The sequence below is a fragment of the Carassius gibelio genome, chromosome B11 (genome assembly GCF_023724105.1).
Source record: "Carassius gibelio isolate Cgi1373 ecotype wild population from Czech Republic chromosome B11, carGib1.2-hapl.c, whole genome shotgun sequence".
Lineage (NCBI taxonomy): Eukaryota > Metazoa > Chordata > Actinopteri > Cypriniformes > Cyprinidae > Carassius > Carassius gibelio.
In genome coordinates, this window is record NC_068406.1 from 17,219,139 (window position 1) to 17,234,981 (window position 15,843).

The 15,843-nt window shown below is 38.5% G+C and overlaps 1 protein-coding gene across 16 annotated transcripts in view; it reads right to left on the bottom strand.

Annotated features, from left to right (window-relative positions):
- LOC127968445 (neurofascin-like) overlaps positions 1 to 15,843 on the bottom strand; it is a 76,005-nt gene that overhangs the window by 36,261 nt on the left and 23,901 nt on the right. For all 16 annotated transcript variants that reach the window (XM_052569681.1, XM_052569671.1, XM_052569676.1 and 13 more), the window contains exons 2-3: positions 6,338 to 6,396; positions 2,259 to 2,432 (exon numbers count right to left, since the gene is read on the bottom strand). In XM_052569681.1, the coding sequence (XP_052425641.1) occupies positions 2,259 to 2,352 (94 nt within the window). In that variant the 5' untranslated portion in view covers positions 2,353 to 2,432; positions 6,338 to 6,396. The remainder of the gene's footprint in view (positions 1 to 2,258; positions 2,433 to 6,337; positions 6,397 to 15,843) is intronic.

A 15,843-nucleotide genomic window follows, 5' to 3' on the forward strand; every position in this document is an offset into this window, starting at 1 on the left:
GCTCTGTGCCATTCATCATCTGACATCAATCATAGAACATAAGCAAGGTCACACAGGGATGGGACTTCATGAGAAATATATGTTAGTGTGTGTGAGTGCATGTGTAAGGTCAGATGACAACCCCCATCAATAGAAATCACATTTGGGGTGAGGGTGATATTGGGAGTGAAGGATCATTAGGGAGATAATGGAGAGATGCTAAAGCCCCTTTCACACTGCTCATTGGACCTGGAAAAATGGCAGAACGTTACCAAGTCGCCTTCTGTGTGAACACAAACACGTCCTGGGATTGATTCCGGGATTGATCCCAGGTCAGTAACATTGCCAGCTTCAGTGACAACAGCTTCAGTGAAAGTTAACATGCCTAGCGTTTTCGACTCATACATTACACGTTTATGCCCTGATGTCACGTGTCTTTACAGGACCTTTACGGGTTGTGTGTGAAAGCACGCACATATTCCGGGTAATCACTGGCAGTGTGTAAGGGGCAAAATCTAGTGACCCGAGAACAATTGCCGGGACACATTAACCGTGTATTTTCCGGAATCGCAGTGTGAAAGGGAAGTAAGTCACATCTCTAGTTCAATACATCTTCTACATCAAGGGTGTTCTGCAGGTTGTCTGACTATTATTGCTTGTACATGATGACATTTGTTCATATTAGCTTAATCCGAATTATGATTAGGTTTCATGAGGCAATGTGGTCATCGCTCAAAATAATTTGGATTTCTTGTTGTCATCTAGTTTGAGGAAGTCAGTCTATTTTCTGTCTGCCTATGTCAGTGGGGGCTGGTCTGTGCAGCTCCGGTAACAGGAAGTGGCTGGCAGAGAGCCCAGGTCATCCAGTATGACCGAGAGTCTGGCACAGCTCATCTCAGATATGTAGATCATGGAGGTTATGACACGGTTACATTTGGTTTGATTATCTGTCTGTAATTGTTTTGGAATGGGTTCAATCTGATATTTAAGGTTTGTTTTCACAGGTCAGACTTATATTTTATACTATGTGTACTGTTTATAAATGTATGTAACTGCTCTGTCTCTCGATCCAAACAGGGGTCCTTGGTCTATAAAATGCTTTTGATGGTGCGTGTAATATGGAATAGAAGCATACAAAAGAAGACACAATACAGTCGCTAATAGTGTGATCAGATGCTTGTCATTTCCCAGTAGCCCCTGCTGCTGAATACATTCAGAGAGGTCAAGAGGTCAGAGGAGTATTATGAAGTGCTCAGGGACAGGATCAGTGCTCCAATCTTCTCTATCTACACAGATCAATAGAGATTCACACAGACAGGCCTATAGTGAAAGCCTGAGAAAATGGGGGGAGAGACGACGCAAAAGACAGAATACGAGAATAAGGGAAAATGAGAAAAAGAGAAAGGAAAAGCGAATGATGGCGTCTTGGGATTACAGGCGGAGAAGGGGAGCTGGGGAGGTGCTGACAGCCCCTGAATTCAGGCTGAATTCTCTCTATTGTTGAAGCTGGTGAGCACTGAGCGCCGCTGGGGTGTCTCGCTCTGTATGAGCTTTCAAATCATTTTTCTGAAGAGTGTAAGCCAAACCTGGATGTCTATTATTAGAAAGAAATTGAAAAAAAAACTGGAGGAGTAAAACAAATACAGTTAGACAGCAGAAGGCGGAGTGGATTTATTGGTTTCTTTGTTTAAGAAGCAGTTCAGATAGAATGGATTTTCCTCATTTATTACGCTGTATAAATAGTATGACCATAATACAGAGTGCTGTTTATAGCAGGACAGCAGGAATGTGCAAATCTACATATTTTCAAATTTGCTTAGCTGACGTATCGGTCTACAGTGGAATTATTGACTGATCTGATGCCTTTTTATGAAAAGCTTGTTTGAAAACTTCATATTCACATGAAAATATATGTCAAAGTTGTATATTGATATCACAACTATGATTTAATGCAAAAAGGCAGAACAATAACCCCATTACAGCCTCAAAGAATGGTTTAAAAAAAAAATACTCATCAAAAACAACCATTAGTGCAGGCTTGAAGAGGCACACTATGGAGGTCTGAACATGTGTGTGTTTCTGTGTGATGGGGGATGGGATTGTAATTCTCTGTCCCCTTGTATATACTAAAAAAATCGATTTTCCTTTCAAGATAAATTAAAATATATATGAAATTTGATATTTTCATAATATTTTAGAATATATATATATTTTATTTGCAATATTTAAATTTCATATAACATGACATATTGCAATTTATAATTTCAATGATGACTTACGGTCCAGTGGGACTTCGATTGGAGCCACCACCTTTGACAGCAGCAAGATTATTGACAACACTGCCAGTGCCGCACACCGCTCCTGCGTCCACATCTCTCTCCTCCAATTGGCTGCTCCCTCCCGTCCCAGGTCCCTACTGATTTACTTGCACACTTTTAGATGCGCTGTACGACCTGTGAAAAGAAAAATGCTTATTAAGAAACTCGCTCAACATTAGTGTGACATTTAGGAGGCAGCACTGGCCTTCCAAAATGCATTCCTCCTAGAGTCCTGCTCATCCACAATTTGCAGGGAGACTCTTTAATGGTAAAATACAAAATTTTGAGTGTGAATTATGTGCCTGCTGTGTTCACGAGAAAAGCAGGCGTGGGCTGTGAATGCGTGGAGGTTTTCAGCTGGCCTACATTTGCAGTTGACACTAGCATTCCCTGGAGCCAATGGCCCTCTTACAGATGAATGCAGCATCAGCGCATCACCACACCTACACAACACCATGCAAACCTCCAAACCTGAAAGAAAAGGACTCTTGCTGGTCAATCTGCTCCCTTGATGTGGCACTGAACCCCAAAATTGAGGAAAGGACTGTTATACAAACCACTGAGGTCTGATAGCAGACGTTAACTCCTCTGGTACATCTGTCATATCCTACTTTCATAAAACTGACAGTCTCTCCACACTGACTGGAGGTCAGTGACAAACGCTTCCCTGCAGATACCATCTAGTTGGAATAGTTGATCTCAGAATCATTATGTAAATGAACAGCCGCAGCACTGTAATTCATATGACTCAGGTGGATCCTTTATTATATGAAAAAAATTCCAATTTTAAAATCACTGGTTGGAGCCTTGCTCTCTCCACTCTACTGAACATAATGAGTCTAAAATGATGGTTTTCCAGCATTCTGCTCTTGTGGCTTGTTGTTCGATTAATCAGATATTACAAACTGTATGTTCTCTGTCAGTGTGAATTGTACTAAACAGATGGAAAAAATGAGAGTTTGGATCAAGTGAGAAATTCCTTCATCACACTGATGTGATCATTATCAAATATCCGCACACATGCTGCATGGGTCTAAAGTACCTCATCTTCCCTAGGTGAAGACAACACATGCCACCTCTTCATATCCTTCAGTCAAGAAGTGTTAAAACTGATTGTAACATGTAACCACTGAACTACTAGAGCATTATTTAAAAATGCAGTTAAGTAAATAGCTATTCAACACTTACTGTATGTGAATGTAAAGACACAGGAGGAGAGTACAAAAACAAAACAAGAGAGATGCAGTGAACTTGTATCAAAAAACGCCCTTCAACCTGACCATCAATACTCGTCATAACAGAGTCCAGGTGGTTAGTGAGAGAGACCGTCTGAGCCCTGGAGAGAAGATGGGCTTAAGCCAGAAACAATCTGCCAGAGAGGTCACTGTCAGCCCATAAACAATGCCATCCTTTTATTTCTAATTCAAACTCTTTCAAAGAGCCAAAATCTCTTTAGGCTGCCAGGAATCCCATAAGCACAATTACAAAATCCTGTTAAATACTGTTACCACTTTGGTGCCATGGTAAAAACCTGCCATAATAAATACACACATTCATATAGCATGCATGCCTCCAGGATGAAACTCCTCCGGCAGGAGTTCTCTGGCAGGCTCAGCTGTCTGAGGAACTGACAATATGTTGAATGTCAGTACATTAATGATCTAACCCAAATACTGTAAAAGACTCGAGGAAACCAACAGCATTGCCGGTCTCATCCCCCATCATTCTGAGGCTTTTCAATACATTCCCAAGGAGCAAACTGAAGTTTAGACACATCTGATGAAGTGCTTTGTGCTCGGTGAGCTGTAGTTTATTGAGATTACAGAGTAGCATGTGGGCCAACAGCATGTGTCAAAGTCTCCTTCTGTGACCCCAGCAATGTGAAGACAGGATTCATGGCACACGTCCTAGACAGGGTGGAATAGGGTTTGCTTCCTGCCAAAGGCCAGTCAAGCCATGGCTTAGTCATTCACTGAGTAGCAACATTTCATTAGTGTCTACAATATATAATATACAAAATATGAATAACGCAAGAGTAATAGCTTATTAATTGACCTGAGCATTGACTGGTTGCTGACCGCTGACTAAAGCAAAAAAAAAAAAAAAAAAACATATTACATTACATATTGCACATACATTTGACTTGTTGGCTATGGAAGGCCATTTGTGCCTAAAAATAAGTTAATTGTCAAACTATGAATGAATATTTATGTTTTGCAGGTGCAGATTAATACCTAATTATCTGACTTTAGATAATATAAAGCATAAAATCTTATGTTAATTGAAAAAAATTATATATATATATATATATAAACATGAAATGAAAAGCTACATAGAAATGTTCTTTAAAAACTAATAAAAACTAACAAAAGCACAAAACAAAATTGCTAATACTTAAACTAAAAACATAAATATTTCAACATATAATATTAGATAATATATAAAGGCTTATAAATTTTAAGTCTCTAATGGAGGTGGTAGCACATTAAGCTAAAGAAACATGGAACAAATGTTGAGTGTTTTGGGTGTGTAGAAATTAGTAAAAAGATTTTCATGGGCAATAAGAGATATTTATGGATTTAAATGTACCTGCTATTGCATGGGGAAGTTAATGTTGGACCTTAGTATGCACTTCAGAAAAAGCATCTTCTAATCACAGATAGACCCTTTTAACTCCAGCCCAGAGTGAAATTATTTTTAAATTAGACTTTTAATTATGTTAACACCAGCTCATCAACTGCATTCTGGGATTCATTAATGCCATATAATTAAACAGCCTGTGTGCTCTTATTTGCACGTATGTCTAGATGCATCCATATTACAAGTTAGTATCCTTTCATCAACAACCAGATAAACATTACTGCAGAAAAACAGAAACCTGCTTTTCCCAAATGGCTTGTTATATCTGGGCTGAAGTGGGTGAGGTGGGCTTCATCGTGCAACTCAAACATTTTGTCATTAACAACATAATTCTGAAACCCACTTGAGCTCCATCAGAGCAGGTGAGTGGGCATAGTGTCGCACTCTTCAATCGTTAATGGTCACCGCTAACACAGATTATTAATGCATGATGACAGCAGCACCCACTGGAAGACCTTATTCTGTGGCAAAAGTGACACATTTTGAAATTATCTTGATACTCATCTAGTATTCTGAATAAGAGAATGGACACTGGAGAAACAATGTAAATAATACAAACATATATTGAACAGATTTTGTCATTGTGAGGTCAAATGTCCTTGGTGCCACTGTAGGTTGAAGATCTAACAGTCTGGGATTTCATCTCTATGTCTCTCTCTCTCTGTGTCCCTAGTGTGATGATGGTAGTACAGCCCCAGGCAGTCTTCTCATCCACACACACACACACACACACACACACCCACTCTATAAATACTCACATGGCCATCACAGCCAATTACCCTCAGTGGAGCCATGCCTCTCTGCCCTAGACACCCAACTCACTCCTCCTCGGACCCCCTTCAACACTGTTCTTCACTGAGACAGATTCTGAAGATGCTGGACTAGATGCCCCCTACAGCTGTCACTAACACACACCATATGCGTGTTTTAACACTCCATTTTCAATAGACTTTAGAAAACATTTACACTCATTTACTTGAGGCCATGAGAGAGATTTTCCATAATGTCCCACAGACAGTGTTGACACTAGAGTAAGTATTTATTTTATAAATGATACATCGTTCACAGTGACATAAGAAGGCCATCTGAAAATGTATCCAACATTTAAATTAATGAATGTAGCAGATAATACATTATGAAACAGCTTTCTCGAATTTATTATGACTGGTCAGTCGCAGCATTCAGTGGTAAGAGGTTTCTGTATAGTGACCAATAAATGTTAAATGGTGTTTCACTAATAAAATAAAATAAATACAATAAATAAATAAATAAATGAATACAATTGTATAACATTATAACATTACTCTCTGGAATACCTGATAGATAATTCTACAATCAAAATAGCATTAAAATATGTCAGCTGCATGGCAATCAAGATAAGCATATAATTAGGTACTTACACAAAATGGTTGGGAATTTGGCCAATTTCAAGGCTGATGATGGCAGAGACTTCTAAGACCTGTAAAGACAAAAAAAAAAAAAAAAAAAACCGGGGTGTTATGCTCATTTCAAAACGTGTTGATTCCCCATTATATATATATTTTTATTTTTGTTCTAATTTTAGCTTGCACATATATATGGCTGGTATTTAATAGAGAAAGTTACATAGAAAGAAAACTTATTAACTCTTTCTTTCAGTTTTCTCTCCTCTACCTTCAGAGATGTGAGACTTTAATTGCCCCTCCCCCCCTTTTTTTTAAGTTAACCGTTTTCTGTGAATGTACAAGACTTCCAGTTCATTAGCCGCTGATAGGGAAATAATGGGAAGAATTACAAAGTGCAGTAAATGGTAAAACTGTTTGCAATACACACCATTGTGTTCATAATTAAATTAATATGTTAAAATAATATGGTAAGACCAGTTTGCAATCAAACAGCAAAACAAGCTGTTTTGTACAGCTAAAAATAGCTGGAAGCGAATGAAACCAGACGCCAGACACATACAATTTTACATTACAAATGGTTTTATGGGAAAAATAAAGTGAATAACATGAGGCATTAAACTTCACATCAAAATCTGTGGCCCTGAAGACAGAGGAGATTACTGAGTAGCCTACAGGACAGGAGCTGTGTAATCTTGACCTCTGAAACATTGCAACTTGACCTCTGTCAAACAAAGAGACTACAAGGCCTTGCCTGACTTAATATATACATAATATTGAGAGAGGAAGTGAAATAGAAAGATCACTAGAACAGTGAAAATAAATCAGGGATTGAGAGAATTGTGACTAATATAGAGCGATGGATGAAGTGCTGATAGATGGGTAGAGTGAATCCTGCTGATGTCTCGTTCTCCAGTGGCACATAGCACAGACTGATCTCTATGGACATGAAAGATGCTGAGTAGGAGAACAAACAGGAAATACCTTACGCCAGTACACTGTCTGGATGTGAGCATGCTCAAGACATGCTAAAATTGTGTGACTTTGGGACCGCTTGTATGTGACCATTACACTTCCCAGTTGCACAATTCTGAAATGCCCTGAACACTCATATGGCTTGCTTAGGAGAGGTTTGGTAGACAATAAAATGGTTGGAATTATTCCATAGATTCAGGTCAAATATACACAGCATCAGAATATAGTTATCAGCCCTGTATTTGACTCCTTAATATGGTTATGTTCAACCACAGTACAGTCATTTATGGTTATTGCTATGGAATACAGGCTTGAGTACCATTGCACATTCATACAGACAATTTTCAAGATGCTCTGTAAGCTACTATGTGAACATGACATTTTGAGACTTAAATCCATAAGTAAATGTAATTGTCAGTCTGAAAAACTGACAGTGTGAACATAGCCTTATACTGAGGGAAGGACTCAAGTCATTCCTAATCGCCAAAATATTCTTTCAAACAAGCAAACCATCCAGAACACTTTAGTAACTGCAAAGCAACATGCTCAGAAACAGTGACCAACTATGAACCACCTAGATCATTATATCAACCACCTACTGTACCAATATAGCATGATTTGAAATGCATAGCAATATGCTCAGAAATCCTAAGCACACACTTGCAACGTTCTAGTAACACCCTACTGACAGTATACTGTACTTAAACAGAACATCCTACCAACCACCTATTAAACCCAGAGATCACACAACAACCACTCTTCCAACTACAAAGTAAAAGAACAGCAACACTACAGTGAACCCTAAAAACTGAATTTAAAGGGGTCATATGATGCGATTTCAAGGTTTCCTTTCTCTTTGGAGGGTTACAAGCAGACTAAAGTCCCAAACCCAAAGAGATATTCTGGTTGCACTTTATTTTACAGTACGTGTACTAACATGTACTTATAGTGTACTTACAGTGTATTTATCTAAGAAAGTTCTGGTAACACAAGGTAACTACATGGGGTGGGGTTAGGTTTAGGGGTAGGTTCAGGGTTAGTACCTAGTTATTACATAGTTATTGTAATTACTATAATAAGTACATAGTATGTACATGAGGAACAGGACTGTAAAATAAAGTGCTACCGATATTCTTAAAAAAAGTTAAGACTCGTCCACACCTTGTTTAAAAATGCCCCCAACATGTCTACGTCACTGTGTGGGAAGATTTACATAACACCACCCAAATCTTCACGCAAAGAAAGAAGGCGCAACTTTTATTCTTGCGATAGTATTGTTGCTGCCGCTGAAACAGTTCAACACAAATATTTAGATGTGTGCATTTTATGGAGGACGAGGACTGTTTCCTGGGAGAGTAGCCTACAATGTCAGCTGTTATGCTTTTTTATATTTTTATGGGCTTTTTATGCTTTTTATTGAGATAGGACAGCACAGGGATGACAGAAGGAAAGCATTGGATGGAGAGAGGGGAGCAGGATCGACAAAGAACCTTGAGACAGGAATCAAATTTGGGTCACTGTGATCGCAATTGCACTGTATGCCAATACACTAAGAGCCAACAGCATTATGCTCTATTATAATTTTTAAATGGGTTTAATATACCATACAGCCTTGGGAAAAGGTCTAATAATGCATTCTGTGGATTGCACCACTTCAGGTATCTTACCAGTAACTCAACAAAATGCAATCAAATATTTTTTTAAATCAAGGACTCGAATTAAATAAAGCAATCATGACAGCCCTATTTTTGTGTAACAAATGTGGACAGTTCTGAGGGAAAGGACAGACATGAGGACACATCAAACCAAAAACACCCACAAAAGCCGGGAGGAAGGTAATCTGAACTTCTGTTCTCGTTGACACGACCAGACAACCCAGCAGTTACACAATCATACACTCAGCTTCTTGCTCAAACTTCACCAGACCTCTTCCCAGGAGCTCACAAAAGGTTCTTCCTGCCTCCCTCGAAGCGCAATGTTTACATGCTCCTTTAGTTTTACATCTATTGTCTAGTTGTCACCCAAATATCTCATATTGTCCAGTAACATCTGCTCCTCACAGAATACACTTCCTGTGTGACCTCTGACACCGTCCATTACCGGATCTTATTAGCCTTTACAGGTCAGAAGGCCACAGTAATAACAATCCACACAGATGGGCAAAATGGTCCAATTCGCAACGTCATTCAACTTAAGCTTGGTTTTGGACATACTTATGCTTTAATTTGCACTAAAGTGTCCAGACAGATAAACTAATACTTCAGTGAAGGTAAGACAGAAAAGTGTGCAGAGCTGTGTGGATCACATGGTTGGCAGGAGTGATGGTTCAGTGTTGCAGAATGACCTAGTTATACCAGGAGAGAGGATGGAGAGAATAGATGCGGGGAGGGGGCGGCAGGGAGAGGAAAGGGAGGGGACACAGAAAAGGGGGAAAAGACCTCGGAGGAGCAGAATGAAAAGTAGTTTGGAGGAAAGTGAGAGGAAGACGGGGGGAAAAAGGAAGACGGTGGAAAAGCAATGGAGTGAAAGAGGCGTATCTCCAGCCCTAAAGGGAACGATAAATCAATCCCACCTCTTCCTTATTAGAGCCGAAACTCTTCCTCCTCCCACTCACTGCTGTCAAATATTACCTCATGTATAATAACACCAGCAAAAATCTGGAAAAGACACCGTTTATGCATAAAAGTTAGTCCAAAGTTCTCTCTAATGTGGATTCTAAGCTGATCTAGTAATATGCAACCAGAAGAGGTAAGAGCTGCCTGGATGTTTTACCGGAAGCTGCCAGATGCTGACCTACTCTACTGAAGGTGGGATGAGAGGGATCCTCGCGGCAAGGAGAAGATCTGGGTCATGATGCTCTGATGGTCTTGAAGTGACAAATAAACAAATTTAAAACACATTTTTGACATTACAAGTTTTAAATGACCTGATGGTGAGGACTTAATCACATGAAAGTCAAACGATGCTTGATTATTTAGGTTGACACATTTAAAATAAATTAATGAATGAATGTACTTTTTATTTTTTTGAAAGCTTTGGATGGGGATAAATTATAAAAACACAACATGCTGAGTGTAGCGTAGGATGAAATCCTGAATGTGAAAAGACATAATACAAAATAATATATTATAATATTCCATTTTCTTTAATTAAAAACTACTAAATTAAATACTGGGGTTTTTATCACACACACACAAAAAAAAAAACAGTTCTGCTGAGCACAAGAGACTTTGGTTAAAAAACATTTAAAAATCTAACCAGCCTCAAACCTGAACAGTAGTGTTTAAGTAAATAATATTATATGAATATTATGATAATTCAACATTAAAAATATATAATTCAACAATTCAAAGTGTTGCCAAAATTGGAGATTTAAACCATCAAATTGAAGAAACAACTATCAATGCAAAGATTTAAAACAGCACCACCTTGAAGAGATTTTGATAGCACAAACTCTTTTGTGCCCCAAAAATGATCATTCAAAACCTTTTCAAATGTAATCATCATCAACCCAGAGATGTTACTAAAAACAGTTTTCTGTTTTGTCCCTTTTTTAAATGGCCCCTATAAGAAATGTGCCTGAAATGTCCCAGTAGTTTTATACACCATTACATGTTCTGAATCAGATATCTAAAAGGATATTCATCACATACTAACCAAGCAGTGGGTTTTATCGGTCTACTGCATGTCTAAAACATGCTGTGACACAACTGAAATATTTAAGACCCCCTTCTTCTCCTATACCCTTAAAGACGACCACCCTCTTACATCCTTTCAGCACAGCTTTAGTCTCTTCCATTCGAAGTGAAATTGGATTCTGCCTAATCTCCGCCAGCACATTCGCTTTCCTCTCATTTCCTCCTGCAGTTTAATTCAGTATTTATCCAATCACAGAAAGGTCACACATTGGAGTAAACAGACCAATGGAAAACCTTCTCTGATGTGTTCTTGTATTGATTTTATATTTTATCCTATTTATTCTGTTTTAGTGGATTATAAAAATCTGTTTTGCCATGTGGATATCCTGTAACTCAATGAGACGAGATGAGTTTGTGCCTCGGGAGAGACAGCGATAGGTGGCTAGACAACAGGAACCAATCCGATGGCGCACACACCCAAACCCAGCTCTCCTGCTAATGACCCAATTCATACTAATATATGTGTTTAAGTCACTTCATTGTTTCTTTTGATTTTCTTATTTTCTTCCTGCCCACATCTAAACATAAATGCAACCCAGCTGCTCATAATCCAAACTCTTCTCGCCCGAGTTCCCGCCATAGACGACCTGATCGCTAGGGCTCCATAGCAACAACATCGGGTGAGGGGTGATTGTGTGTATTTTTATTTTTTTGAGTATAACACTCATCCCAGAGGAGAAGTGTGCAACGCCCATGACCAAGCCAGCGTGCATATCCATTATGGGGTGGTAATTTGCTGTGTTTAAAGTCAAAGAAGAAGGTACGAAATGTACAACCTTTTTATTTACATTATCAGGTCTCTTAAGCACTACATTGTCAAATCAGTCTCAAGCGACAGGCTTTCAAAGGCACAAAAATGGCAAATAAAAATGAAAACGATGTAAACCGCACATGTGTGCTGTTGCTTGGATACAAAGTAATAAGGGTTCATTAGAGGTGCAGCAGCTGTGTGTTACTGCACAAAACAGGATTTCAAAAAACTATGCTAAAAAAAATACCACACAGTATATTTCTGAATGATTTCCCTTTTAAAGCATCTAAGCAACTCAAAATGTTTTTTCCCCTTCTTTTGGAACCTTTAGAGAAAGAAAAATAAAATAGATTCAAGAGTACATATTTATGTCATTTTGCTTCTCAAGTAAATCCTATTTTAAGACTGCTTAGATATTATTACTGAAATTGTTTTTGGCAGTGTGGTTTGCAGGAGTGATGGTTCACAAAAATAGCTGCTGGGACTCATTTCCTGGATGTGTCTATCTGCCTGGGGTTACCTTGGTGATTAAATACATTCTGGATCTCTTAATGGTCATAACTGTGCCATCCCACCTCCTGGGACATGGGTTTCCTGCTCCTCCCTGTGTTTTTCTCCTCCTTCGTTCGCACTTATCATAAGGAGGGATTGGTGGATTGTGTGAAGGGTGTGAATATAGTCTCTAGGGATGCCCGCTTGCTGTCGGATGATAAGAAACGTGCGTTAGCATGTGTGTGGATGCTTATGTGCGAGTTTGATTGAATTTGCATGTGTGTTTGAGTCTATGTGTGGATGAGTGTGTGATAGAGTAGGGGGGTCAGGGAGATGAGTTGCTGACAAATCCATTAATTAAACCTCAGAAATCCATCCACTGCACAATAACAACTACAAGAAACGCCCCTGGAGCTAATTTAGGAGGGTGGGCTTTTCATTCTTTTGTAATTATTCTGGACACACGCTGTCATCAAAGCTCTCAGAATAAAGAAAACCAATCAACGAAAGAGATGGCAACGGAGAACATGTCTCTCCTGGTACAGACAAAGAATAGACATGATGTTTTAACCTCTGGTGTATTTGGTGTAATGAAATGTGTTTATGCGGTTTAGGTAAAAAAAAAAAAAAAAGTGAGGTGTGCTGTGATTGGCCAGATATCCAGTGCGTCTTGATTGGCCGAATACCTTAAGTGTGCGACAGAAATGTCACGCCTATTAACATATTGTGATGTCCTGTCTGGCCCGGAGCGACGAGACATAAACATAAAGCCCATTATAAACGTGATATAAACATGATTTCTAGTCGTGTCCTCTTTTGAAAGGTCAAACAATGTAGTTGACTCTTAACTTTTATAAATAATATCTCTTTTGATGTGAAACTTTAGTCTTTGCAACTTCACAGATGTTCTTTGTGCACCAAGAGCTTGTAACACTCATGTGACCCCTTTAATAAATGTTTTGCAATGTTACAGTAGTATATATAATTCTATTTTAACACAATTCTAAACAATTTTACTAGTAATTTAAACGTTTTTATAAAAAATTAACTGACTTAACTTTAAGAAATATCTAAATATATAATATATATAAATATTAGCACTATTTAATTGACATTTGTAAATAATTGGGGATGTCAACATAGTAAAATTTTCACAACTGTTCCAAATAAAATATGTTAAAAATGGGTTAAAATGAGCTCATTTCTGGTTTGGTGTCAATGGAGGGATACTGGAAAAAAGGCAGTGAAATTCCTGGTACAAACTCTCCAACAAAGGCTCCTCAAAGACAACACAGCTCCAAAACATGACAAGCATGCTGCTAAGAAACCCATAATCACTCTTGAAACACGTTTCACACAAGCACTCTATGCTAATCACATTCAAACAAAGAAAATCCCTACGAAATACTGCTAATTACTTTGCGCTTCGCCTCAGAGGATCCAAAGGGTTCATGAGCTGTTTTTCAAGCCCCTGAAGCAGAGAGAGGACCAGCTTTGTGGGAGACCATCTCCATCCTTAAACCATTCTGACTGAACCTGTTCCAAATGCCACAGGGTCAATGCAGTTGGTGCATTCAGGCACTGAAGATAATATATGCGCATGCTATTTACGATGCTTTCTTAATTCTGTGGTTTATGCTAAAACCTTAAGCCTCAAGATTCACCTTTCTCTCAGATCTGAAGACATCAGCAAATCACGGCGGCCTGACGTCTGATGAATCGGACTCATGTGTATTCCACACCGGGCTCTGTTGAACTTCATGTTTGCTTCGGCTCGTACTGTTGCCCTCAGGCACTGTGATTGTGCGCATGAGGCACCACGAGGTCATAATTCAGGTCAATGCTTTTTAGAGACATACAGATCATAACTCTGCATTTAATCCTCAGATTTTTTGGTGGATTTTAGGCATGTAATACAGACTATCCCTTTTAGTCAAAGGAAACATTTCTGCATGCTATAAACACGTTTCTGTCTTCACCTGTCATGCAACATCCATACAACGTGCTCTGACAGCTACGAGCAATTCAAGTGCAATGCCCAAGGGTCCAACAACTGTTCCCCATCTGGGATTCAAGCATCTGGCTCCATATTCCCTTCAAAATGTCAGTTCTTATAGTATGATCTTAAGACTATTACGCTATTATAAACAGAAGCATAGGTCTGGAAGTGCTAAATAACAGCTGTGATTGCATTATGCTGCATATGAGGGAAATTTTGCTAAGTTTGCCACAACAGACTAGCGGCAGAAGAGCTTAGCTAGTCTTGACATGAACACAAGGGAAAAGATTAATACTCCAAAAGAGCATTGCTAGTGTCACCAGTGCTAAATCTCTCATTATGGAAATCAGAAGGCTTTTTAAACCACACAGACTTGGAGTAATTGGAGACATTCTGGAACCATCCATCCACGTCTGGTCCGATCTCAGGATGTAAATGAGCAGTACCAGACCACTTTTTATTCGATAACAGCGGATTTATCCACTCTGAAAGGCAGCGTCAATTATATGAAAGTATATTACTGAATCCAGACAGTGAATTTACAAAATAATTCATTCTTTTTGTGCAATCAGTGCACATTTAATTGGTAAATCATCAGTCATGATGAGAAGTACTGTAAGAAGGAATCACATAAGCTTACAATGCATATATATATATATATATATATATATATATATATATATATATATATGAACCTCTAGTGTTTTGGGTTAAGAATAAGTGTAAATGTGCCATTGTGGGAAAATTTCTAATGTTCCTGGAGAGAATTGAGTGGTTTTTAAATGATGAAGTTTATATATTTACAGTGAAAGAGCATCTCTGTGCATTATCTGTGAGTACATTAACCTCATCCTGTTCAGCTTGCACAAAGCGATGGGCTTTTCAGCCCCCCATGCACAGAAACGCATAGATCAACACAATCAGCCCCTTGTATTGCATGTCATTCAACAGTGCTGATGATTTTACGCAATGCCATAATATTATTGTCACAAGTCTGAGATGTTTTTGCCTTTTCATGTGCATTCATCCAGAACTTCACTCTTCATGGTTCCGGTCTAGGCCACTTACAATATTTACATTAAGGCGTGACAGAATTTCTTTTGAAAAATGACACTAACCATTTACTCCCATGTGTTTTGCAGAGATACACATGGCAGAACAAATCCTGACATGTAGCCATCAATCACATGTGAATGCTGCATATCAATTCCAGGAGTTTCCTAGAAAACATCAAATTCTGGACAGCAAACAGCCTTTTTCTGACTATGCATGACTGCTATGTTGTAAATATGAAACAGCTGCGTGTATTCACCACTGAATTCTTCAAAGGAGAATGTGTAATTATTGCAGCATTAATGAGAACAGACAGATATATGTAAGGCATTTGACTTATCTAAATGAATAAAGACTGAAGCTTTTAAAATATTAAAAATACAGTATCTAAAAGTTCCAACATCTGGCAAAATCTGTCTTAACCAATCCTAAAGCGGGACTATGTCTATACAAACATGCAGAACTAATGTCTCTTTCTTCGCTATCGCTATACATAAATAGCTTTTTTTATGTAAACTGTTGCACTGAATGGAAAGAACTGTTCAATCTTATGTTT